The sequence below is a fragment of the Carassius gibelio genome, chromosome B11, assembly GCF_023724105.1.
Source record: "Carassius gibelio isolate Cgi1373 ecotype wild population from Czech Republic chromosome B11, carGib1.2-hapl.c, whole genome shotgun sequence".
Lineage (NCBI taxonomy): Eukaryota > Metazoa > Chordata > Actinopteri > Cypriniformes > Cyprinidae > Carassius > Carassius gibelio.
The window spans coordinates 25858177-25883028 of NC_068406.1; the positions used below are offsets into that span (position 1 = coordinate 25858177).

A 24852-nucleotide genomic window follows, 5' to 3' on the forward strand; every position below is an offset into this window, starting at 1 on the left:
TCAGATGTGGTCAAATGTGGTCCCTCTGAATATTTGATATTATTGATGCAGCTCTGATGTACTTTAGCTTAACAACGTTCTTCAATGTCAAAATGTTTGAGATGGTCAATCAAACTAATATGATGCTTCAGCTTTTAACAGTGAAAAAGTGTGAGGTTTCCTTTGTTTATTTCGTCAGATTTGACTGCTTTTAATTGAAAATCGGCTACATAATAATTTAGAGGGCTAATTAATGTAACTAAACGTGAAAAACAAACTTTAACAAAGCTGTTTAGGCATATTAGGACAATTAAGAGTGAATGTGCACATTTTAAAATAAAAATATGTTTGCATGTAATTCAAGATTTTACAGTAGATTCTAGTTCTTCCCCCTCCTTGCCTCAAAAAAGCATTTTGGAAATGTTCTTGTCCCCTCAATGTTCATGGTTATGACCTTGTTACAGTGTTATTGTTGTAACAGAAATGAGAGTCACTTCATGGTACACTTTATGGAAGAATGACAAGGCACTCAATCAGTATAGATACAGACTGTGTGTGACTATCTCTCACTGACTTTCACTGGTTACGAGCATCAAAGGAGCCTTGAGCCCTTCACACTTTCAGGGTGTGTTTGCTCATGCTGTGTCTGAATGCAAGCGTTTCTGTGCATTCTCGTCTGTGCTTGACATGTCAGCTGTCAGTTCATCAGAACTGATCCTAGGGCCAGTTAGTCATTCTCTACCTCTAGAGCGACTGAGATCGACTGTGCCAGTGGCTGAAAAAGAAGTCACGGCCTCCTAATGTTGAACAGCTGACTGTAATAACAGTAGAATTTCATTTCGGAGTCTGTGCACTACAAAGACTAATGTGTCTGATCTTTCCTGCACACTGGACTTCACTGTAATGATGTCAAACATCCACAAACATGAAAAGGGCCGAACATTACCTCATTCTTTTTGAAAAAGAACGGAAACAATGTTTCTTTAATGACATGAATTCCTCCTCATCGTCATCCTCTCTCTCTCTCTCTCTCTCTCTCTCTCTCTGTGCAGACGTAGTTTCCATGGCAGCTGCAAAGAAAGGACACTTTTTTTCTCTTGCTAACCCTGTTATTTTGTTCTTCCCCACAGTGCTGGTGAAAGCTTGGCAGTAGTGTGTGTGTGTGTGTGTGTGTGTTATGAAGGATGGGATTATGTTATTCTGAATTTCTCAGTTTTATTTACTGTCAGTTCTTCATTTCCTTCACTGTTTCTGATGAGTGGTTTGGATTTTAATATTTTCCTTTATAGTCAAGCCACCTTTATTTATATAGTGCTTTAAACAATACAGATTGTGTCAAAGCATTTTACAGTATTAAATAGGAAAATAGTGTGTCAACAATGCAGAAGGATAATAGTAATCACTTACAGTTAAAGGCAGTTCATCATTGAATTCAGTGATGTCATCATCCAGCTCGGTTCAGTTTAAATAGCATCTGTGCAATCAAGTCAACGATATTGCTGGATATTAAGTTGATAAAAAAGGCTTTTGCATCTGAACTCTTCATATGTATATGTATATGTATGTGTGTGTGTGTGTGTGTGTGTGTGTATATATATATATATATATATATATATATATATATATATATATATATATATATATATATATATATATATATATATATATACAGACCAAAAGTTTGGACACACCTTCTCATTCAAAGAGTTTTCTTTATTTTCATGACCATGATAATTGTAGATTCACACTGAAGGCATCAAAACTATGAATTAACACATGTGGAATTATATATGGAATTATATACATAACAAAAAAGTGTGAAACAACTGAAAATATGTCATATTGTAGGTTCTTCAAAGTAGCCACCTTTTGCTTTGATTACTGCTTTGTACACTCTTGGTATTCTCTTGATGAGCTTCAAGAGGTAGTCACCTGAAATGGTCTTCCAACAGTCTTGAAGGAGTTCCCCGAGAGATGCTTAGCACTTGTTGGCCATTTGCCCTCTGTCTGAGGTCCAGCTCACCCCTAAACCATCTGGATTGGGTTCAGGTCCGGTGACTGTGGAGGCCAGGTCATCTGGCACAGCACCCCATCACTCCCCTTCTTGGTCAAATAGCCCTTGATGCCTTCAGTGTGACTCTACAATTTCCATAGTGATGAAAATAAAGAAAACGCTTTCAATGAGAAGGTGTGTCCAAACTTTTGGTCTGTACACTCTCTATTTTACAAATGTCAAACTTTCAAAACAAAATCAAAGTGTTTTTTTTTTTCATATAATTTATAATTTACCTTTGAATAGTGCTCAAAGCATTGAAAATGTGGCTAAAATGTACAGAAATTGTAGTGAATATGCAGGTTAAAAATGCTTTTATCAAATCGGAAAAAGTTCCTTTACATAATTTTACAGTATGTAGGTGGAGTAGAGACTTGTTGGAGGATAATATGCTATAAGTGTTAATGTGAATCCTGAATGTACTGAAGAAATCTAGTGAAAAGTACTGAACAAATTAAGGGAACATTTACCAAATGTACACAGTCAGATTTTAGAATCACATCTATATCCACATCAGATCACAACAGAGAATCTCTTCTAAGAATCTCTTCTGATGAGGATCGTGTGTTCAACCAGTGATGAATGCTGAAGCAATGTTGTAATTCACCCGAATTGTCTTTGATTTACAAAAACAAACAAACAAACAATGGTTTAACAGATCCATTATTTTGAGGAATTTACTTTCTTTTAGACAGGGTCATTGTGGGTCAGGATGTCTGGCTAACAGAACAGATTTAGAGGAGCGATAAAACAGGGAGGAGGCTGCGATCAGCATGAACTTGAGAGTGAATATGATTCAATGATATATTGTTGAACAGTTTTCCCCTTCTTTCTCTTCCAATCCAGAACTATTAGGGAGCACTTGGGAGAGCAGGAGGTGTCCATCTCGCTGACCATAGACGCCGTGGAGGAGACTGACCTGGGTAACTACTCCTGTTATGTGGAGAACGGCCATGGCAGACGACAAGCCAACATCCAACTCAGCAAGAGGGGTAAGAGACCATCATTTGTTCAGCTGTGAGCTGCTCAAAACTCTTCGGTGCCAGTTCTATAGTCTTCAATTCAGTTTATTCAAATTCTTGTCATGTCAATTCAAATGTTCATTTCGTCACCTTTATTTCTATAATGCTCATACAATGCAGATTGTGGCAATCTATCTTTACAGTGTTAAACAGTAAAATAGTGTGTCAATAATGCAAACAAAATTCAGTTGTGCTTTAAAATAGCTCTAAAAAATGACAATAGTAAACAGTCAATATTTCAGTTAAACTCATTTGATTCAGTTCAGTTCTCTTCCAGTAGTATCTGTGAAATCAAGTCCACAATATTTCCAAAAATGACGTGTGTGTGATGAAGGCGTTTTTCCAGTTTAAGTTTAACACTGTTTAGTTTTATGTTGTTTATCGTAGAGCATAAATTATGTCCATATGGCTCGCTGATAATTTATCAGCTACTCTCATTTTTGATGAAAAACAGAATTTGTGCTCTGCATTTAACCCATCCGAAATGCACACACACAGAGCAGTGAACACACACACACACACACACACACACACACACACACACACACACACACACACACACACACACACACACACACACACACAGAGCAGTGGGCAGCCATTTATGCTGCGGCGCCCGGGGAGCAGTTGGGGGTTCGATGCCTTGCTCAAGGGCACCTCAGTCGTGGTATTGAAGGTGGAGAGAGAACTGTTCATGCACTCCCCCCACCCACAATTCCGTCCGGCCCGAGACTAGAACTCACAACCCTTCGATTGGGAGTCCAACCCTCTAACCTTTAGGCCACGACTTGAACCTGTCAATGTAACCGGTTTCTTGTGACAAGTATCACTTCTTGATTTTCCAAATTGCCTGAACTGGAGAAAACAGAGTTATTATTCTTGACCATATTATTTGAAGTAACAGTGTATTTTTTCTACTTTATCTACAATGTAGAAATAACCCTCCTCTGTTCTTTTTTCTGAGTTCTGACAGGTATGTATTTATTGATTGTGAATGAAGCTTCTTAACATCTTAGTTGGATATTATGGTTTGTTTCTTCCGTAGAGACCTAGATGCCTTAAGTTGAGAATATTTTTACATAGTAAATCATTTTCTCTTTTAAAATATGAATCTGAAAATGGCTTTGATGGCAGACCGATCCTCTTCACTCTGAACATGAAAGAGACTGACTGTAAGAATAAAACTGGGCAGTTTATAGTGCAGCTGAGATTCACTCTTCACTCTGATGTTTATTTCATGCCTTCAGTGCTGTTTAGTAAATACACATCCATATGGACTGATTCAAATCCACTGCAACACTTGACACTTGTTTTTAAATCCAGTGGCTCAGATGAGGGAAACAGAAGATCTGTTTGCCTACAAATACACACCATGTTGAGTTTGTGGTGTTCTGTCCTGCACTCACATATCTGAGAGTTAGGTTTTTAATGACCAGTTACCATCGGATCCCAAAACCTGTTGGATCTATTAGGGCTGTGCAAAAAATCAAATTTGATTTTGATTTTGATTTTTCAAAAGTTCTTTTGACCTTAGTGCTTGGTTTTTACTCGGATATGCATTTTTACCTGTTAGACCTTTAATTAAGATGTGTGTGCCTTTCCAAATTATACCCATTTAATTGAATTAATGGGGAAGTCGTGGCCTAATGGTTAGAGGGTTGGACTCCCAATCGAAGGGTTGTGAGTTCTAGTCTCGGGCCGGACGGAATTGTGGGTGGGGGGAGTGCATGAACAGCTCTTTCTCCACCTTCAATACCATGACTTAGGTGCCCTTGAGCAAATAACCCCCAACTGCTCCCCGGGCGCCGCAGCATAAATGGCTGCCCACTGCTCCGGGTGTGTGCTCACAGTGTGTGTGTTTGTGTTCACTGCTCTGTGTGTGTGCATTTTGGATGGGTTAAATGCAGAGCACGAATTCTGAGTATGGGTCACCATACTTGGCTGAATGTCACTTCACTTCACTTGCCACATGTTATCTTCACTCGAACTGTAGTAAAATCTACAAGCAAAATTAATGTTCCTGAGGTAAACTAGATGAATACTTTTGCAATGGAATCATTTTAGTTTTTTTTTTTTATATATATATATATAAATTTGCTTTGCCATTATGGTGTATGGAGTGTAGATTGTTGTGGGAAAAAATGTTATAAGCAGTTTAACATAAGGCAGCAACAAAACAAGCTGTAAAAAAAAACGAAGTGGTATGAATACATTTGCAAGGCACTGTATCTAAGTGTGAACTTGTGAAACATTTAACTGATCAGTACTTTTAACTTCTAATATGTAAAATTAAAAATCAAATACCTTTGTGCTTTACTTGAGTAAAATGTAATAAGGATATCTGTAATTTTATTCATCACAGACGAGCCATCGGACAGCATAATCACTCTGTACTGATTAACTCAGGAGTGCTGGAACAGGTTGCTCACTTTAGTATTTGTTTGACATGTTTAATGCAAACAGGATGGAAAGAACAATGTTCTAAATGGATGAGAAACATTTCAGTCTAACCTGATTACATTGTTGATTGATGGATCGAGCATTTGCTAATGTGTGTCGAACATATTGTAACTGTCTCTCTCTCTCTGTCTGTCTTTCAGCAGAACTCATGTATACAGTGGAGCTGGCTGGAGGTTTGGGAGCCATTCTACTGATGTTGATATTTTTGGTGTCCCTGTATAAGTGTTACAGAATTGAGCTCATGCTCTTCTACAGAAATCACTTTGGCAGTGAGGATGTGGATGGAGGTAAGAATTTTACAAAGAAGTTTCAACAATCTCTATAAAGCACTGTGGAAATCATCAATATTCCTGAGCCATTATGGTGGACCAGTTTCGCCTTCACAATACAGGAATCAGTGAAGAGGCACAAGGCAATAAAATGCTTTATTGACCAGATATATTTTCATGAACATTAACGTATCCCTAAGATTGATTTGTTGGTTGGTTTTGTGGATCTCAGATGAAGGGTAATTGCATATAGGAATAATAAATATAGAAGCAAATAAATAAATAAATATATAATTTCCTGATAAATAATTTACATTTCAATTTTATTTGTATAGCGCATTTACAACAGCCTCCTGGCTAACCAAAGTGCTTTACAAAAGAGCAAGAATATTGCACATACATAAAAATAGACCAGACAAAAAATTAAAACCACCCATTTCAAAATTTAGCATAACACAGTAGTCGCTGTAGCAGTCATGTTTCCGAGATAATTCATACCCCTTCGTTTGAACTGTGGTCCCGAAAAATCTTTGTTTGAAGGGCTATCTGGCCCCTCCCCTTACCCCTTCCCCTCCAACCAAAAGAGAATCGAGACACAAAGGGGAAAGGCTAAGGGGTAGAATTGGGATTGGGCCTTAGTCAGCTGTTTCTTATGCCCTTTTTTCTAATTGCTTATATCAAATTTAGTTGATATTCCAATGTTTTTGATCTTCTCAGTTTACTGATGTGAGTTTTGCTCCAGTGGGGCTTTTCCGGCTTTCGTTACTTCTGCTTTCGGTTCGGTAAAACCAACGGATGGTAACTGGTGCTTCTGAAGCTGATGGAGGAGGAAGATGAGAAATAGAGAGGCAAATGGACAGTAAAACGCCTTTGACTTTAATTCATTATCAGACAGTCTCTTGTTGTGACAGAAGCTAATTTTGAATGTCCTAACAGACAGAGGTCTTCTTAGTCGACATCAGTGCAGCACGTTCTGCTGAAGCCGATAAAAAGCTAACGCTTACTTATAGACGCACTCAAACTAATGACTCTCTTTCTCTGTGAGGTGATTCCTATCCAGATAAACTGAAGAAAAGTACCAAGTTTCAATTCAAACCTTTCAAGCACTTTGGAGCTCTGGATCGTTCATGAAAGCAGCCAATGTGAAGGAAATTTGTATAGTCTGTATTTTTTTAATTTATGTATAGGCAAACACGCACACACATGCACACACACACACACATATAGTATATCTACAGTCAAAATCTGTCAGTAGGTTAGTTGTGTACAGGTTTATACTGTTTTAGTTCATTGTTGTATGTCTGTATTTATGGTCCTGTGAGGCATGACATTTCCACTGTACTTCCACACATGTAGCGGAATGACAATTAAGCTCAACTTGAACTTGAGCTAGGGTAGTTTTCGCTTGACATCAGATAAATGCTGCTGCAGTTAGGGTTATGAATGCTGCTAGTGTGGAGTAAATCTGTTTGACTGTGATTCTCCATTCTGTGTGTGTTTTAAGAAAATAAAGACTACGATGCATACGTGTCCTACACAAAAGTGGATCCAGACCAGTGGAGTCAGGAAACCAGAGAGGAGGAACGTTTTGCTTTGGAGATTCTGCCAGATGTTCTGGAAAAGCATTATGGGTATAAACTCTTCATTCCTGACAGGGACTTGATACCAACTGGAAGTAAGTTGCATTTGTTTTAAAGTGTGTGTGTGTGTGTGTGTAGTGCTGCATCACCATCATCATATCAAGTGCTTCATTTTTATTTTCAGCAACAATAACCTATTGTTTAATAAGCTTTTTAATTGCTGAGTAATTCTCTCTCTTAATTCAAAGTAATATTTATAACAGTGCTTTGAGTGAAGCTTCTTGAACATGATTTGCTTCTTGTTCTCTTGTATGATTTCATTTGCTGGTCTGACTTGCCCTTTTCACTTTTATATCACACATTGGCGTGTGTTTTGTCTACATTCATGTCTGTTGTCCGGGGACTGTTAGATATTAATATGGGACGAGGTGCTCACAATCAGGGCTAAGAAAGCATTGATTAATGTTTGTGTTTAGGAGTTATTGGCTCTTCACTGAGCAGCCCAAGCCGTGTTTGATGTAAATCACTTTGCGGATGTGAACAACTAAATTGAAGGGAAGTGTAAGCATATGTTACTCTGTTAGCTCTGATAGCCCTGCAGCTACAAGTCCCATATTAAACTGGATAAACTGGTGATCCTAACTGAAAATCCTAAGGCAAAAAGTCACATTTATGCCAGTTTCTCTTGTGGTTGTCCTTGCTGGTTATTTCTCTGATTGACTTTCTGCTGAATTGGCTGTTCAGAATTTCAATGTTTAAATATTTATGTTTAGGTTTCAGCAATGATCATTTCCAGGACGACACAAGACTCCTTAGAGGTATTCTTCCATGGCCTTTTCCACTTGTGTCAACAAATCTGACTTGCACCTTTTTGCAGATTTCACCTTTGGGGGAAATTGGAACATGGTGCTGAGTTGAACTGGGATTCAGGTTGAGCCGTACACCATCATATGATGTGAATGTAGAAAAATAAAGTGATCGACTTGGATGAGTTTAAGAGAGGTTTTGGAGTTTCTTTTGTTAGAGAGTGAGTGGTTTTGAACGAATGGGGTTTTACAGTATTATTTTGTTCTTCCATTTAATTTGTTGTGAAGTAAGGCTAGAAGGAAGACGGAGAAGATAAGATATAACTCATAGAGCTTGATTACTGTATTTAACAATAAGACCTTTTTGACTAAATTTGTTGATGTACTGATGTAGTAGGGCTGGGCGATATGATGATATTACTGTATGTAGACAGTGTCGATGAGTCAGGTAACAGATGATTATTGACAATTTAGAAAAACCCAGAATTTGGTTCCAGTTCTGGAAATCAGATACATAAGGTCAGCAATCAAATTACTGCTTATCGATTCCCTGTAAACACAGATGGTTATGTCTTAAGTGAATGTAAACAGTTGAGAAAGAAAACACAGGTGTCTACTCGTCTGTGTCTTCTCAGGTGATAATTCCAAAAAGAAAGAGAAACATCTGAAAAATAGGCATATTTTAGTCAAGACATTACTATGTGACTCCAACATGCATTTTTCATTAATACAATCACTAGCTGAATGTCCATCACCATTTTTTGTTGTTGTTTTTTTCTCAAGGGTTCTCCTCACAAAATGAAATTAATTTCAAACACATTTATTAAGAACAGAGCATAAAATCTAATGTTTTCTGTTAGTTTAAGCACAAACTAAGAAACTTAGAAAACTAAAACCAACATGTAACATGTTAACAATTAAACTAACTGAATCGCTGGCTGTCATTAGATAAAGTGCAGCCAAACATAGTTTTGTGTTTTTGCTGCATAATTTTTTTTTTTATTGTTGGTATTGGTGTTTCCGGCGGTGGCGGGTCTTGGGTAGGCAATATTATTGTTTATCGCAATATATTATTTAAGGCGATTATTGTTAAGCTATTTTTTACGTATTGCCCAGTCCTATGGTGTGATCATCTGACAGACACACACAAATGCACACAGACAGGTAACTCTCATTTTTACCAGATTGAAGTCACAGTTGTGACCAATGAATGAAAGTCATTTGCAGCCCCATATGTCAGGTATAGACCAGAGTAGCATGTTTGGTTTTACTTAGGAACTCTCATTCAGATGAGTATATTGTGTTCAATGTCTTTCCTGTTCCCTCTTCTATGTTTTCAGTATGTTCGTGAAGTCATTCTGTTGTTTTTATTTCACATCTCAGTTCTTTTGAAAGAGTATTTCACATCACAGTGCTGGGCTATGGCAGTATTTACCCTGATCAGAATTGGCTTTAAATCAGATTTCAGCTTTTTTAGCTGCATGCGGTCAACATGTTGTCATGTTAAATAAAACCAAAGATGATGTTAATATGTTTGCCGGATTTGAAGATGTGGAAGCCAATGATGCTCTGTCTCTCTCTCTATCAGCGTATATTGAGGATGTGGCTCGCTGCGTCGACCAGAGCAAACGGCTCATTATCGTGATGACGCCCAACTACGTGGTGAGGCGCGGCTGGAGCATCTTTGAGCTGGAGACGCGGCTGCGCAACATGCTAGTCAGCGGCGAGATCAAAGTCATCCTCATCGAGTGCGCCAAGCTGCGGGGAATCATGAACTACCAGGAAGTGGAGGCTCTCAAACACACCATCAAACTGCTGACAGTCATCAAGTGGCCGGGACCAAAGAGCAGCAAGATCAACTCCAAGTTCTGGAAGCATGTTCAGTATGAAATGCCCTTTAAGCATCCCCAGCCCAAACTGTTGCATGAGCAGGTGCTGGACGTCAGTGAACAGGGCCCATATGGAGAGCTCCAGACCGTCTCTGCCATCTCTATGGCCGCGGCCACCTCCACCGCCATGGCCACAGCGCATCCCGAACTGCGCTCCACCTTCCACAACACGTACAACACGCAGGTGCGGCAGAAGCACTACTACAGGAGCTATGAGTACGATATTCCCTCGTCCGGCACCCTCCCACCGCTGTCCTCACTTGGCAGCCAGCACATCTACTGCAACATCCCCATGACACTGCTGAATGGCCAGCGAGTGCAGGGGAAGCCAGGCCGCGAGCAGCAGCAGGCCCTGGAGGAGCAGAACGTCAACAACGCCATGCTGCCGCTGCTGCCCCGCGAGACCAGCATTTCCAGCGTGATCTGGTAATGCTGTCGGGAAGAGACGTTTTTCTGCTAGTGGCACTTATTAGGACCCTTACAAACTGCTGCTGTTGACTTTGCACCGTGATTCACATGCAGTGGGCGGAAACCGAAGGGACAGTTTGAGGGGACACTGATAGCACATGTACATCACAGAGATGTCTATTTGACATCTGCATTTATATCTGCAAGATGCATTTTTCTGAGTATTTGCTCATCTGCAATATGTCTATAGGAAGTTTCCTATTAGATGTCAAATAAACATCTTAAAAACATCTTATAGATGATCTTTGATTTAGAATGCGTGTAAAACTGATATCTTACATAAGTCTGTCAGATGTTTGTACAGCAGATGCTTTCCAGATCAAATGACCTTAACAGATGGGCAGATGTACATGTGCTATGTGGGGAGGTTAGTTCTCTCACAGACCGCTCCTTTATACTCTCTCAAGGAATACAGGGTCTTGTGTACATATGTTTGTGGTTTCTTTGTATAATTGGATTTTTTTTTCTTTTGTTTTCTTTTTCAAATGTTTGAATTGTATTTTTCCCCTTATAAAATGACTGAGCAGAGTCATGTGAGACAGAGTAAAAGCTGACCTGTTGTGTTTTTCTCTTAACCTGTAGTTTTCAAGTACGATACTTGTTTTTATAGAATTGATGGCATTGTGAATTTTTTTTTTTTTATTGATCAGATGGTGAGGTGATTTAAAACTTTGATGAAAAACACCATTATGCAAATGCTTCTGAGGCCTGAAAGTTCTTCTTCTTCCAGAATGAACGAGCAAGCAGATGACGTTCAAGAGGGAAAACTAGATGTCGTTATGACGCTCTAGTGTCTCTGCTGCTCTCCGTTTCTCTCTAAGCTACTGAGACTTTCTGTTTGAAAAGAAAGATAACACAGCTTTGCTGTTCAGATTGTTAGGGACAACTTAAGAAAATATGTATTATTATTATTTTAAAAGAAAAAAAATATATTTTTTATAACAAAAGGATTTGCTTGGAAAGATGCACAGTAGGTCACATTTAATTCATATCATTAATAGAAGCACTGGAGCAACATTTAAGCTCACCAATTTCAGAGAGAAAAAAATTATAATGTTTTGATCATGGTTGAGCAAGGGAAAAGCACTTGCTGTTTTTATTTTCCCCACAATATTGGCATTAATTTCTGAGTGTGCATAACGATTAGCTATGTATTCAATTTATTATAGTTATTATCAATAATTCACATCAGTAAAAGTGCTTACTGTACAAATCATTGTCTCTAAATAATTACATGATTTGTTCTCTTGACTGCACATTGAAACCTGTTATCCTCCACTGTAGTGCCTCCTGCTGCTCCACCACAGACGCCATCCACTGCATCTCTCACCGTTTCTTAGGTACTGCTTTGACACCACTGCTCTCCAGCTCATCCGTGTTTCTCGTTCTACTGTAGTGATCGTAGAGGGGAAGGAACAGACCTGGGCAAGTTTTTACCTCATTTTATATTAAGAGACAGTCCTGTGTTGGTCACTAGGGGCAGCTTACATACATTGAGGGAAGAACAGTAGAGGGTCGAGTGAATGTCTGGTGCATTTACAGGGAGGTCAGTTATTCACTCCTCTTATGCTGGACAGTCCAGGCATTTCTTTGTGAAGCGGCCCCAACACGCACAGCCAAGACGTTCAGTTTAGCGTTAGACACCATGTCTTTTATTAGCCTCACTGTCAGTTTAATGAAGGCTTTTTAAACTCTATTAGCATGTAAATGAAGTGAAACCAAAGCTGGCAATTAGTGATGGGTACATGTGTTTTGCCTTCTCAGATGAACTGGTGGATATCCAGGGAAACTGAACCAGGAACTAGTGTAGCTGAAATGGGTTATGAGGGGGTAAAAGCATTGTTGTGCCAATCCATTCAGAACAGCATTACATCATCTCCAGACCCCATGTCCTGTTCACATTGTTTATTTGATCAGCTGTGCCAAAAGAGTCCTTTTTGTAATACAAGGAACAGATTATATGCAAAAATCTGTAACTCTCACAGGTGGCAAAAAAAAAAAACTAAGCAAAAAAAAAAAAAAAAACAGGGTCATGAAGGATTTCATCTCAAACAGAGCCCAGATTCCCAGTTTATAAATGTCACCTCGGTTTGGAATAATCTGTTGGTCCTGAACTTCTGATCTGAGAGAACACCGATCTGATTATTTGAATGTTATTATTAATGATCATATTTTTAAAAGCCTTTTCTCTTGTTTTTTATGTCATATCATGTAAATATAAATTGAAATAGTAATAAAAGTAAGACAATCTAGTGACATTCATTAAAGAAACTGTTGGCATTTTCCAAGAGAGTATCAAATTGTTTCATGAGCATTTCTGATATTACTGATCAAAATAAGAATAACAATAATAATAAGAATAATATATAGCACAGAATTTGTCTCTGGCACTTTCATCATTCTTAAACTAAAGATTAAGGTTCTGTTTGTCTCCTGTTTTTAATTTTTTTTTTTTTCTGTATCTGCAATGTTAATTGAAGAGAAACTATGATTAATAAAATACACATTTGATAATATTTTATGTTCATCTAGTTTCTTTAAATAAAGTTGTTTAAGTGAAACAAGGTTGGCATGATGTTTTAAAGTTTCGAAATACAGGTCATCATTGAATTGTTCAGCTCATTTAGCAAACAGATATTTCCTTCAGTTATTTCAACACTTAAGTCAAGTCAAGTCACCTTTGTTTATCTAGCGCTTTAAACAAAAAAGATTTTCAAAGCAACTGAACAACATTTATTAGGAAAACAATAATGCAAAATCACAGTTAAAGGCAGTTCATTATTGAATTCAGTGATGTCATTATTCATCTCAGTTCAGTTTAAATAATGTCGGTGCAATCATTTGCAATCAAGTCAATGATATTGCTGCAAATGAAATGTCCCCAACTAAGCAAGCCAGAGGCGACAGCGGCAAGAAACCAACACTCCATCCAATCTTGAACAATCTCTGTGCGTAAGGGTCAAGGCCGGAAAACCATACTGGATGTCTGTGGTTTTTGGGCCCTTAGACGGCACTGCATCACATACAGGAATGCTACTGTAATGGAAATCATAACATGTGCTCTGGAATTCTTCCAGAAAACATTGTCTGTGAACACAATCCACCGTGCTATTCACCGTTGCTGGCTAAAACTATTTAGGTTAAAAAAGAAGCCATATCTGAACATGGTCCAGAAGCACAGGCATTTTCTCTGGGCCAAGGCTCATTTAAAATGGACTGTGGCAAAGTGGAAAACTGTTCCGTGGTCAGAAAAATTAAAAATTTACATTTACATTTAATCATTTAGCAGACACTTATTCAAAGCTACTTACAAATGAGAACAATAGAATTCAGTTCAATTCATTTCAAGTTTATTTGTATAGCGCTTTTTAAATAAAATAAAATCATTACAAAGCAACTTTACATAAAATTACATTTCTACAATATTTAGTAGTAGCTTATAAGTGTTGACTGTCAGTTTGTGTGCATATGACAGGATTTCTCAGAAAAATTAATACAAGACGTAGTCAGCCAGATGATTAACATTATTGACAGCAATTATTATATGATGTGGTCACACTTGTGGCAATATTTGTTAGTTCTGTTTGTTGATTCAGGGTTAACATCATCTGATGTCCTCTGAGGGGTCAGCATCATCTCTTTTCAGGTGTTCTGGATCCAGACTGGAGCTTTTGTATATCCTAGTTACCACGGGATGTAAAACAGAGAATCAAACCGAGACTTCATTAGCATAGCCCATTTAACCCAAGATAAGGAATAAGAATGAGCATTAGATCAGATGCAACTGCAGTCACAATTTAAGAGGTGCATTATTCGAATGCTTGGCAAAAGAGATATGTTTTTAATCTAGATTTAAACAGAGAGTGTGTCTGAACCCCGAACATTATCAGGAAGGCTATTCCAGAGTTTGAGAGCCAAATGTGAAAAAGCTCTACCTCCTTTGGTGGACTTTGCTATTCTAGGAACAACCAAAATTCCAGCATTTTGAGACCTTCGGGAGCATGATGGATTGTAATGAGGTAGAAGACTAGTTAGGTACACAGGAGCTAAACCATTTAGGGCCTTATAGGTAAGTAATGATAATTTGTAACCGATACAGAACTTAATAGGTAGCCAGTGCAGAGACTGTAAAATTGGGTTAATATGATCATATTTTCTTGACCTGGTTAGGACTCTAGCTGTTGTATTTTGGACTACCTGTAGCTTGTTTATTAAAGATGCAGGACAACCACCTAGAAGTGTGTTACAATAGTCCAGTCTAGAGGTCATGAATGCATGAACTAGCTTTTCTGCATCAGAAACAGGTAACATGTTTCGTAGCTTGAGGACAGTAAGGATGTTAGGGCTTTAGATACGGCTTTGGATGCATCTAGCTCAGGGATTCCTGTGCATTGTTCGGTTCCAGCAACAGAGCCCCTCAGCAGGGCAACTGGGTGACAGTGAGGCCGCATAGTCGGGGTCAAAACACCTTCTCTTCTGTTCTGATCAAAACATTAAACAGGTTCTCCCCACTCAGTGATGCACCCACTGAAAAACCTGATGAAAGTGCTCAGTTATTGGTGATTCTATTGTACGGAACGTGAATATAGAGACACCAGCCACCATAGTCAAATGTTTACCAGGAGCCAGAGCGCCTGACATCTTGGCAAATTTAAAAGTGCTGGCTAATGTTAAACTTAAATACAGTAAGATTGTTATTCATGCAGGCACTAATAATGTTTTCTGTGGTGACAAGATGCATAGCAGATTGTCATCACTCAATGGCTGGATGTCTAAGTGGTGCCCCCAGAATAACATAGGTTTCATAGACAATTGGATGAGCTTTTGGGGCAGACCTGACCTGTTTAAAAGAGATGGTCTTCATCCCTCCTGGGGTGGTGCTGCTCTTCTCTGTAGAAATATGGCAAATAGTGTTAGAGTTTATACCTGACTAACTGGGGCCCAGGTCAGGAAGCAGACAAACTGGCTAAACCAACCGTCTCCTAGAATTGAATATCAGATCCCTTTCAACGAAAACACTTTTTGTAAAAAATATGATCACTGATCATAATCTAGATGTGCTCTGTTTGACAGAAAACTGGCTAAAACCTGATGATTGCATTATTTTAAATGAGTCCACCGCCCAAGATTACGGTTATAAACAGGAGCCGCGTCTAAAAGGCAAAGGGAGAGGTGTTGCTTCAATTTATAACAACATTTTCAGGATTTCTCAGAGGGCAGGCTTTAAGTATAACTCGTTTGAAGTAATGGTGCTTCATATAACATTATCCAGAGAAACAAATGTTAATGATAAATCCACTGTGATGTTCATACTGGCTACTGTATAGTGTCCAGGCCACCAGGACAAAATACAGACTTTATTAAAGAGTTTGGTGATTTTACACCCGAGTTGGTGCTGGCTGCAGATAAAGTTTTAATAGTTGGTAATTTTAATATCCATGTTGATAATGAAAAAGATGCACTGGGATCAGCATTTATAGACATTCTGAACTCTATTGGGGTTAGACAACAAGTTTCAGGGCCTACACATTTTCGAAATCATACTCTAGATTTAATACTGTGACATGGATTTGATGTTGATAGTGTTGTTATTATTCAGCCAAGTGATGCTATCTCAGATCATTATTTAGTTGTTTGCAAACTTCATATAGCAAAAATTGCAAATTCTACTTCTTGTTACAAGTATGGTAGAACCATCACTTTTACCACAAAAAGACTGCTTTTTAAGTTATCTTCCTGATGTATCTGAATTCTTTAGCATATCCAAAACCTCAGAACAACTTGATGTTTTAACAGAAACTATGAATTCTCTCTTTTCAAGCATTTTAAATACAGTTGCTCCTTTACACTTAAGGAAGGTTAAGGAAACCAGTGTGACACCATTGTATACTAACCCTACTCGCATCCTAAAGAGAGCAGCCCGAAAAAACTAGAGGTATTTCGTATTGCTTGGTGGGAAAGTAACCTATCCTACAGAAAAGCATTAAAAACTGCTGGATCAGATTACTTTTCTTATCTTTTAGAAGAAAACAAACATAACCCCATGTATTTATTCAATACAGTGGCTAAATTAACGAAAAATAAAGCCCAAGTGTTGACATTTCCCAACACCACAGCAGTAATGACTTTATGAACTACTTTACTTCTAAAATCAAAATCAACTGCGGGCAGCAGATCCTTTTCCTATTTGGTGACTAAACTTTTGAATAACCTACCTTACATTGTTCGGGAGGTAGACACACTCTTGCAGTTTAAATCTAGATTAAAGACCCATCTCTTTAACCTGGCTTACACATAACATACAAATATGCTTTTAATATCCAAATCCGTTAAAGTATTTTTAGGCTGCATTAATTAGGTAAACTGGAACCGGGAACACTTCCCATAACACCCTATGTACTTGCTACATCATTAGAAGAATGGCATCTACGCTAATATTAGTCTGTTTCTTTCTTATTCCGAGGTTACCGTGGCCACCAGATCCAGTCTGTATCCAGATCAGAGGGTCACTGCAGTCACCCGGATCCAGTACGTATCCAGACCAGATGGTGGATCAGCACCTAGAAAGGACCTCTTCTGCCCTGAAAGACAGCGGAGACCAGGACAACTAGAGCCCCAGATACAGATCCCCTGTAAAGACATTGTCTCAGAGGAGCAGCAGGACAAGACCACAGGAAACAGATAATTCTTCTGCACAATCTGACTTTGCTGCAGCCTGGAATTGAACTACTGGTTTTGTCTGGTCAGAGGAGAACTGGCCCCCCAACTGAGCCTGGATCCTACCAAGGTTTTTTTCTCCATTCTGTCACCGATGGAGTTTTGGTTCCTTGCCGCTGTCGCCTCTGGCTTGCATAGTTGGGGTCACTTCATCTACAGTGATATCATTGACTTGATTGCAAATAAATGCACAGACACTATTTAACTGAACAGAGATGACATCACTGAATTCAATGATGAACTGCCTTTAACTATCATTTTGCATTATTGACACACTGTTTTCCTAATGAATGTTGTTCAGTTGTTTTGACACAATGCATTTTGTGTAAAGCGCTATATAAATAAATGTGACTTGACTTGTATTGACTTAAAATCGATAATTTTACAGATAAGATTATAACCTTTCAGCTGTCAGCTACAGAATCGCATCAATCACCTTTATTTATATAGTGCTTTAAACAAAATACATTGCGCCAAAGCACTGAACAACATTCATTTGGAAAACAGTGTCTCAATAATGCAAAATGATAGTTAAAGGCAGTTCATCATTGAATTCAGTTATGTCATCTCTGTTCAGTTGAAATAGTGTCTGTTTTAATTTGCAATCAAGTCAATGATATCGCTGTAGATGAAGTGACCCCAACTAAGCAAGCCAGAGGCGACAGCGGCAAGGAACCGAAACTCCATCGGTGACAGAATGGAGAAAAAAACCTTGGGAGAAACCAGGCTCAGTTGGGGGGCCAGTTCTCCTCTGACCAGACGGAACCAGTAGTTCAATTCCAGGCTGCAGCAAAGTCAGATTGTGCAGAAGAATCATCTGTTTCCTGTGGTCTTGTCCTGGTGCTCCTCTGAGACAAGGTCTTTACAGGGGATCTGTATCTGGGGCTCTAGTTGTCCTGGTCTCCGCTGTCTTTCAGGGCAGTAGAGGTCCTTTCTAGGTGCTGATCCACCATCTGGTCTGGATACGTACTGGATCCGGGTGACTGCAGTGACCCTCTGATCTGGACACAGACTGGATCTGGTGGCCACGGTGACCTCGGAACAAGAGAGAAACAGACAAATATTAGCGTAGATGCCATTCTTCTAATGATGTAGAAAGTACGGCGTTATGTGAAGTGTTCCGGTTCCAGTTTACCTAATTAATGCAGCCTAAAAATCCTTTAACGGATTTGGATATTAAAAGCATATTAGTATGTTATGTGTATGCTAGGTTAAAGAGATGGGTCTTTAATCTAGATTTAAACTGCAAGAGTGTGTCTGCCTCCCGAACAATGTTAGGTAGGTTATTCCAGAGTTTAGGCGCCAAATAGGAAAAGGATCTGCCGCCCGCAGTTGATTTTGATATTCTAGGTATTATCAAATTGCCTGAGTTTTGAGAACGTAGCGGACGTAGAGGAGTATAATGTAAAAGGAGCTCATTCAAATACTGAGGTGCTAAACCATTCAGGGCTTTATAAGTAATAAGCAATATTTTAAAATCTATACGATGTTTGATAGGGAGCCAGTGCAGTGTGGACAGGACCGGGCTAATATGGTCATACTTCCTGGTTCTAGTAAGAACTCTTGCTGCTGCATTTTGGACTAGCTGTAGTTTGTTTACCAAGCGTGCAGAACAACCACCCAATAAAGCATTACAATAGTCTAACCTTGAAGTCATAAATGCATGGATTAACATTTCTGCATTTGACATTGAGAGCATAGGCCGTAATTTAGATATATTTTTGAGATGGAAAAATGCAGTTTTACAAATGCTAGAAACGTGGCTTTCTAAGGAAAGATTGCGATCAAGTAGCACACCTAGGTTCCTAACTGATGACGAAGAATTGACAGAGCAACCATCAAGTCTTAGACAGTGTTCTAGGTTATTACAAGTAGAGTTTTTAGGCCCTATGATTAACACCTCTTTTTTTTCTGAATTTAGCAGTAAGAAATTACTCGTCATCCAATTTTTTATATCGACTATGCATTCCATTAGTTTTTCAAATTGGTGTGTTTCACCGGGCTGCGAGGAAATATAGAGCTGCGTATCATCAGCATAACAGTGAAAGCTAACACCATGTTTCCTGATGATATCTCCCAAGGGTAACATATAAAGCGTGAAGAGTAGCGGCCCTAGAACTGAGCCTTGAGGTACTCCATACTGCACTTGTGATCGATATGATACATCTTCATTCACTGCTACGAACTGATGGCGGTCATATAAGTACGATTTAAACCATGCTAATGCACTTCCACTGATGCCAACAAAGTGTTCAAGTCTATGCAAAAGAATGTTGTGGTCAATTGTGTCAAAAGCAGCACTAAGATCCAATAAAACTAATAGAGAGATACACCCACGATCAGATGATAAGAGCAGATCATTTGTAACTCTAAGGAGAGCAGTCTCAGTACTATGATACGGTCTAAATCCTGACTGGAAATCCTCACATATACCATTTTTCTCTAAGAAGGAATATAATTGTGAGGATACCACCTTTTCTAGTATCTTGGACAGAAAGGGGAGATTCGAGATTGGTCTATAATTAACTAGTTCTCTGGGGTCAAGTTGTGGCTTTTTTATGAGAGGCTTAATAACAGCCAGTTTGAAGGTTTTGGGGACATATCCTAATGACAATGAGGAATTAATAATATTCAGAAGAGGATCTATGATTTCTGGAAGCACCTCTTTTAGGAGCTTAGATGGTATAGGGTCTAACATACATGTTGTAAGTTTAGATGATTTAACAAGTTTATACAATTCTTCCTCTCCTATAGTAGAGAATGAGTGGAACTGTTCCTCAGGGGGTCTATAGTGCACTGTCTGATGCGAAACTGTAGCTGACGGCTGAATGGTTGCAATTTTATCTCTAATAGTATCGATTTTAGAAGTAAAGTAGTTCATAAAGTCATTAATGGTGTGGTGTTGGGAAATGTCAACACTTGTTGAGGCTTTATTTTTCGTTAATTTAGCCACTGTATTGAATAAATACCTGGGGTTATGTTTGTTTTCTTCTAAAAGATAAGAAAAGTAATCAGATCTAGCAGTTTTTAATGCTTTTCTGTAGGATATGCTACTTTCCCGCCAAGCAATACGAAATACCTCTAGTTTTGTTTTCCTCCAGCTGCGCTCCATTTTTCGGGCTGCTCTCTTTAGGGTGCGAGTATGCTCATTATACCATGGTGTCAAACTGTTTTCCTTAACCTTCCTTAAGCGTAATGGAGCAACTGTATTTAAAGTGCTAGAAAAGAGAGAGTCCATAGTTTCTGTTACATCATCAAGTTGTTCTGAGGTTTTGGATATGCTAAGGAATTCGGATACATCAGGAAGATAACTTAAAAAGCAGTCTTTTGTGTTAGAAGTGATGGTTCTTCGATACTTGTAACAAGAAGTAGAATTTACAATTTTGGCTATATGAAGTTTACACAGAACTAAATAATGATCTGAGATATCATCACTTGGCTGAATAATTTCAACACTATCAACATCAATTCCATGTGACAGTATTGAATCTAGAGTATGATTTCGACAATGAGTAGGTCCTGAAACGTGTTGTCTAACACCAATAGAGTTCAGAATGTCTATAAATGCTGATCCCAATACATCTTTTTCATTATCGACATGGATATTAAAATCACCAACTATTAAGACTTTATCTGCAGCCAGAACTAACTCGGATGTAAAATCACCAAACTCTTTAATAAAGTCTGTATGGTGCCCTGGTGGCCTGTATACAGTAGCCAGTACAAACATAACAGGGGATTTATCATTAACATTGGTTTCTCTGGATAATGTTATATGAAGCACCATTACTTCAAACGAGTTATACTTGAAGCCTGCCCTCTGAGAAATCCTGAAAACGTTATTATAAATTGAAGCAACTCCTCCCCCTTTGCCTTTTAGACGCGGCTCGTGTTTATAACAATAATGTACTATAGACTCCCTGAGGAACAGTTCCACTCATTCTCTACTATAGGAGAGGAAGAATTGTATAAACTTGTTAAATCATCTAAACCAACAACATGTATGTTAGACCCTATACCATCTAAGCTCCTAAAAGAGGTACTTCCAAAAGTCATAGATCCTCTTCTGACTATTATTAATTCCTAATTTTCATTAGGATATTTCCCCAAAACCTTCAAACTGTCTGTTATTAATCCTCTCATCTAAAAACCAAAACTTTTCCTCAAAGAACTTGTTAATTACAGACCATTCTCAAATCTCCATTTTCTGTCAAAGATACTAGAAAATATAGTATCCTCACAATTATTATCCTTCTTAGAGAAAAATGGTATATGTGAGGATTTCCAGTCAGGATTTAGACCGTATTATATTACTGAGACTTCTCTCCTTAGAGTTACAAATGACCTGCTCTTATCATCTGATCGTGGTTGTATCTCTCTATTAGTTCTATTTTATCTAGTGCTGCACAATTGACCACAACATTCTTTTGCATAGACTTGAACAATTTGTGTGCATTAATGGAAGTGCATAAGCATGGTTTAAATTCTACTTATATGACCACCATCAATTCATAGCAGTGAATGAAGAGGTATCATATCGATCACAAGTGCAGTATGGAGTACCTCAAGACTCAGTACTAGGGCTGCTACTCTTCATGCTTTATATGTTACCCTTGGGAGATATCATCACGAAACATGGTTTTAGCTTTCACTGTTACCCTGATGATACTCAGCTCTATATTTCTTCGCGGCCCGGTGAAACACACTAATTTGAAAAACTAATGGAATGCATTGTCAATATAAAAAAAAACTGGATGATGAGTAATTTCTTACTGCTAAATTCTGAAAAAAAAAACAGAGGTGTTAATTATAGGACTTAAAAACTTTGCTTGTAATAACCTAGAACACTGTCTTAGACTTGATGGTTGCTCTGTCAATTCTTCGTCATCAGTTAGGAACCTAGGTGTGCTATTTGATCGCAATCTTTCCTTAGAAATCCGAGTTTCTAGCATTTGTAAAACTGCATTTTTCCATCTCAAAAAAATCATCCCATAACATCTGATTTTAAACCTAAACTATGCTGTAAATGGTTTTAAAAAGTACTTTTAATTATAGAGCTTATATAATTTGTTTTAATGTGTAAAAAAGCATTGACAGGATGAAAATATAAAATAATGTTTTGAGAAAAAATGTATAAGCTGCATTAAACAAATTAACAACATACATAAGTACTTCTTTTATTTACACTTGAATATGCAAAAAAATATATATACAAAATGTACAAAAAAGAACTTATTTCACACAAATTACACACAAAAAATTAATAATGTATACAACTTGCACCACAAAAATAAACTACAGAAATTAGGTTGTTTCATTGACAATATGATATTTAAAAAAGATGATGAAAAACTATAATGTAGCCATTTTTCCTCCCACTGTTTTCTCTTGACTAATGAAGAATATATTTGTTAAGCATTCTCTCAAGAAGAGAAAGCTTGTGCTCCTCCCCCTCTCTCTCTCTCTCTCTCTCTCGAGTTTGATGTCCTCTCTGAGCAGCTCCACTTGCTCCCTCACCTGTCCCAGGACACTTAGCAAATAAATCATGCCTGTTAACAACAACAGCACAATAAATTTCAGCAAAAATTGTCTAATATCTTTTTATTAAGTCTTTCCCCAGCAGAATAGTACTAAAACGAGAAAATGGAAACACTTGTAAATAAACAAAAAAACAAAAACAAAGATATCTTAACATTAGAAAATATGACACAGCAGGACATGCATACAAAATACTGAAGTGCTAAAGTTTGGTTAAAACATTTGTAGACATCTCTTGCATGACAGCACTTCAAAAACACAACAAAGGGAAATACATTTGCCTCTAACTATATATAATCTTGAATTGACTGTCTTATTGTTTGTGGGCTTTATGTAAAAAAAAAAAAAAACACTGGCTTTTAACACTTTGGCTAGATATTTGGGTAAATGAAAACACAATACTTACATTTCAATGTGAAGTCCTAAACAGAACTCTCACCTGCCTTGTTATTTCAATATAAACTCCATCGTCGTATGCACGCAAGTGATTCTAGGATATGGTAGGTTGCGAAGTGTCCATCAGATGTACACTTCATTTTCATAGGAATTGAAGGGCACATCCGAAGTCGATTATGAAATTCGTCAGCCTTCGTCGTGACTCGGTGACTCATTCACACTTAAAATGTGCCCTTCCAGGTGCGCATTCTGACTTTGGGACAGCTTACGTTGTGACGCTGTGACACAATCGCACTTTACATCCGCACTTCGGAGTCCACACACTCCAGTTTGGTACACCTGTTGTCGCGCTGCTGTAATGCACTCGCACTTCAAATGTGCACTTCGCAGTCCATACACAGCACATATGATCCTTAGGTACACTACTGAAGAGGTTGTCTTGAACATTTCCCTCAAAACTCTGATTTGAGGTAGCGGGAAAGAATTATGTGTGGCATCACACTTCTATCAGACATCCCTCCAAGAAGTTCCACATGATGGTTATGTAAATTATTTTAAAGATTATACTCATATTGTGCTTCTCCAAATATGTCTGACAAGACTATATATTTTATCATTATTTTTTTCACTAATAAACCACTGTATGTAATGTTTAAAATCAGATTGCTTGACAGCTAAATCAAAATGCGGATTACTGGTTCAATGGCATTTCTGGATTTTTCAGTGTATTTTTCAAATATAAAACCCTGTTTTCTGATTCCTTTTGCCTAAAAGTTCCATAGGTAATATTAGTTTGCTTGAGTTAGCGTAATAATGTTAATATTACTAAACTAATCTTTAATAAATTACTATTGAATACTATATGGTAACCCCAACCCTTAACTACCCCTACCCCTACCCCTACCCCTAACCCTAACCCTAACCCTAATCATAACCCTAACCCTACCTCTAACCTACCCCTAACCCTAACCCTTACCCCTACCCCTACCTTAACTTCTAACCTACCCTTACCCCTAACCTGATCTGACCTAGCCCTAATCCATACTTTTATCGTAACTATCATGGAATGACGGACAGGACATAGCCTTTCTGGTTGGCTCAGTGGTAGGGTGATGGGCTTTGGATGGGGGGGACCCAGGTTCATCTCCCGATCATTGCAGGGTTGTGTTTACTATTGTTTTATAAAAGGACAGAAACTAGCCCTGAACCGAATGACACTCTAATCCAAATACTCATAGAATGAAAGGCAGGAAATAGCCCTCACTTAAGGAGACAGCTTTGTGTGTGACTCATTAGATCAGTGGTAGCGTGATGCACTTTAAAACGAGGGTACACAGGTTCGTGTCCTGATCATCGCAGGGTTATGTTTTATAAAAGGACAGAAATTAGCCCTGAACCGATTGACACTCTAATCCAAATACTCATAGAATGAAAGGCAGGAAATAGCCCTCACTTAAGGAGACAGCTTTGTGTGTGACTCATTAGAGTAGTGGTAGAGTGATGGACTTTAAAACGAGGGGACACAGGTTCATGTCCCTATCATTGCAGGGTTTTGTTTTCTATTGTTTTATAAAAGGACAGAAACTAGCCCTGAACCGATTGATACTCTAATCCAAATACTCATAGAATGAAAGGCAGAAAGTAGCCCTCACTTAAGAAGACAGCTTTGTGTGTG

At 38.2% G+C, this 24852-nt stretch overlaps 1 protein-coding gene across 5 annotated transcripts in view; it reads left to right on the top strand.

Annotated features, from left to right (window-relative positions):
• Positions 1-13019, top strand: part of LOC127967910 (interleukin-1 receptor accessory protein-like 1-B) — a 193009-nt gene extending 179990 nt beyond the window's left edge. For 2 of the 5 annotated variants that reach the window (XM_052568669.1, XM_052568670.1), the window contains exons 8-12: positions 2879-3024; positions 5655-5801; positions 7288-7458; positions 8137-8181; positions 9758-13019. In XM_052568669.1, the coding sequence (XP_052424629.1) occupies positions 2879-3024; positions 5655-5801; positions 7288-7458; positions 8137-8181; positions 9758-10488 (1240 nt within the window). In that variant the 3' untranslated portion in view covers positions 10489-13019. The remainder of the gene's footprint in view (positions 1-2878; positions 3025-5654; positions 5802-7287; positions 7459-8136; positions 8182-9757) is intronic. The other 3 variants (XM_052568671.1, XM_052568673.1, XM_052568674.1) reach the window with 3 other exon arrangements.
• Positions 13020-24852: the final 11833 nt, after the last annotated feature.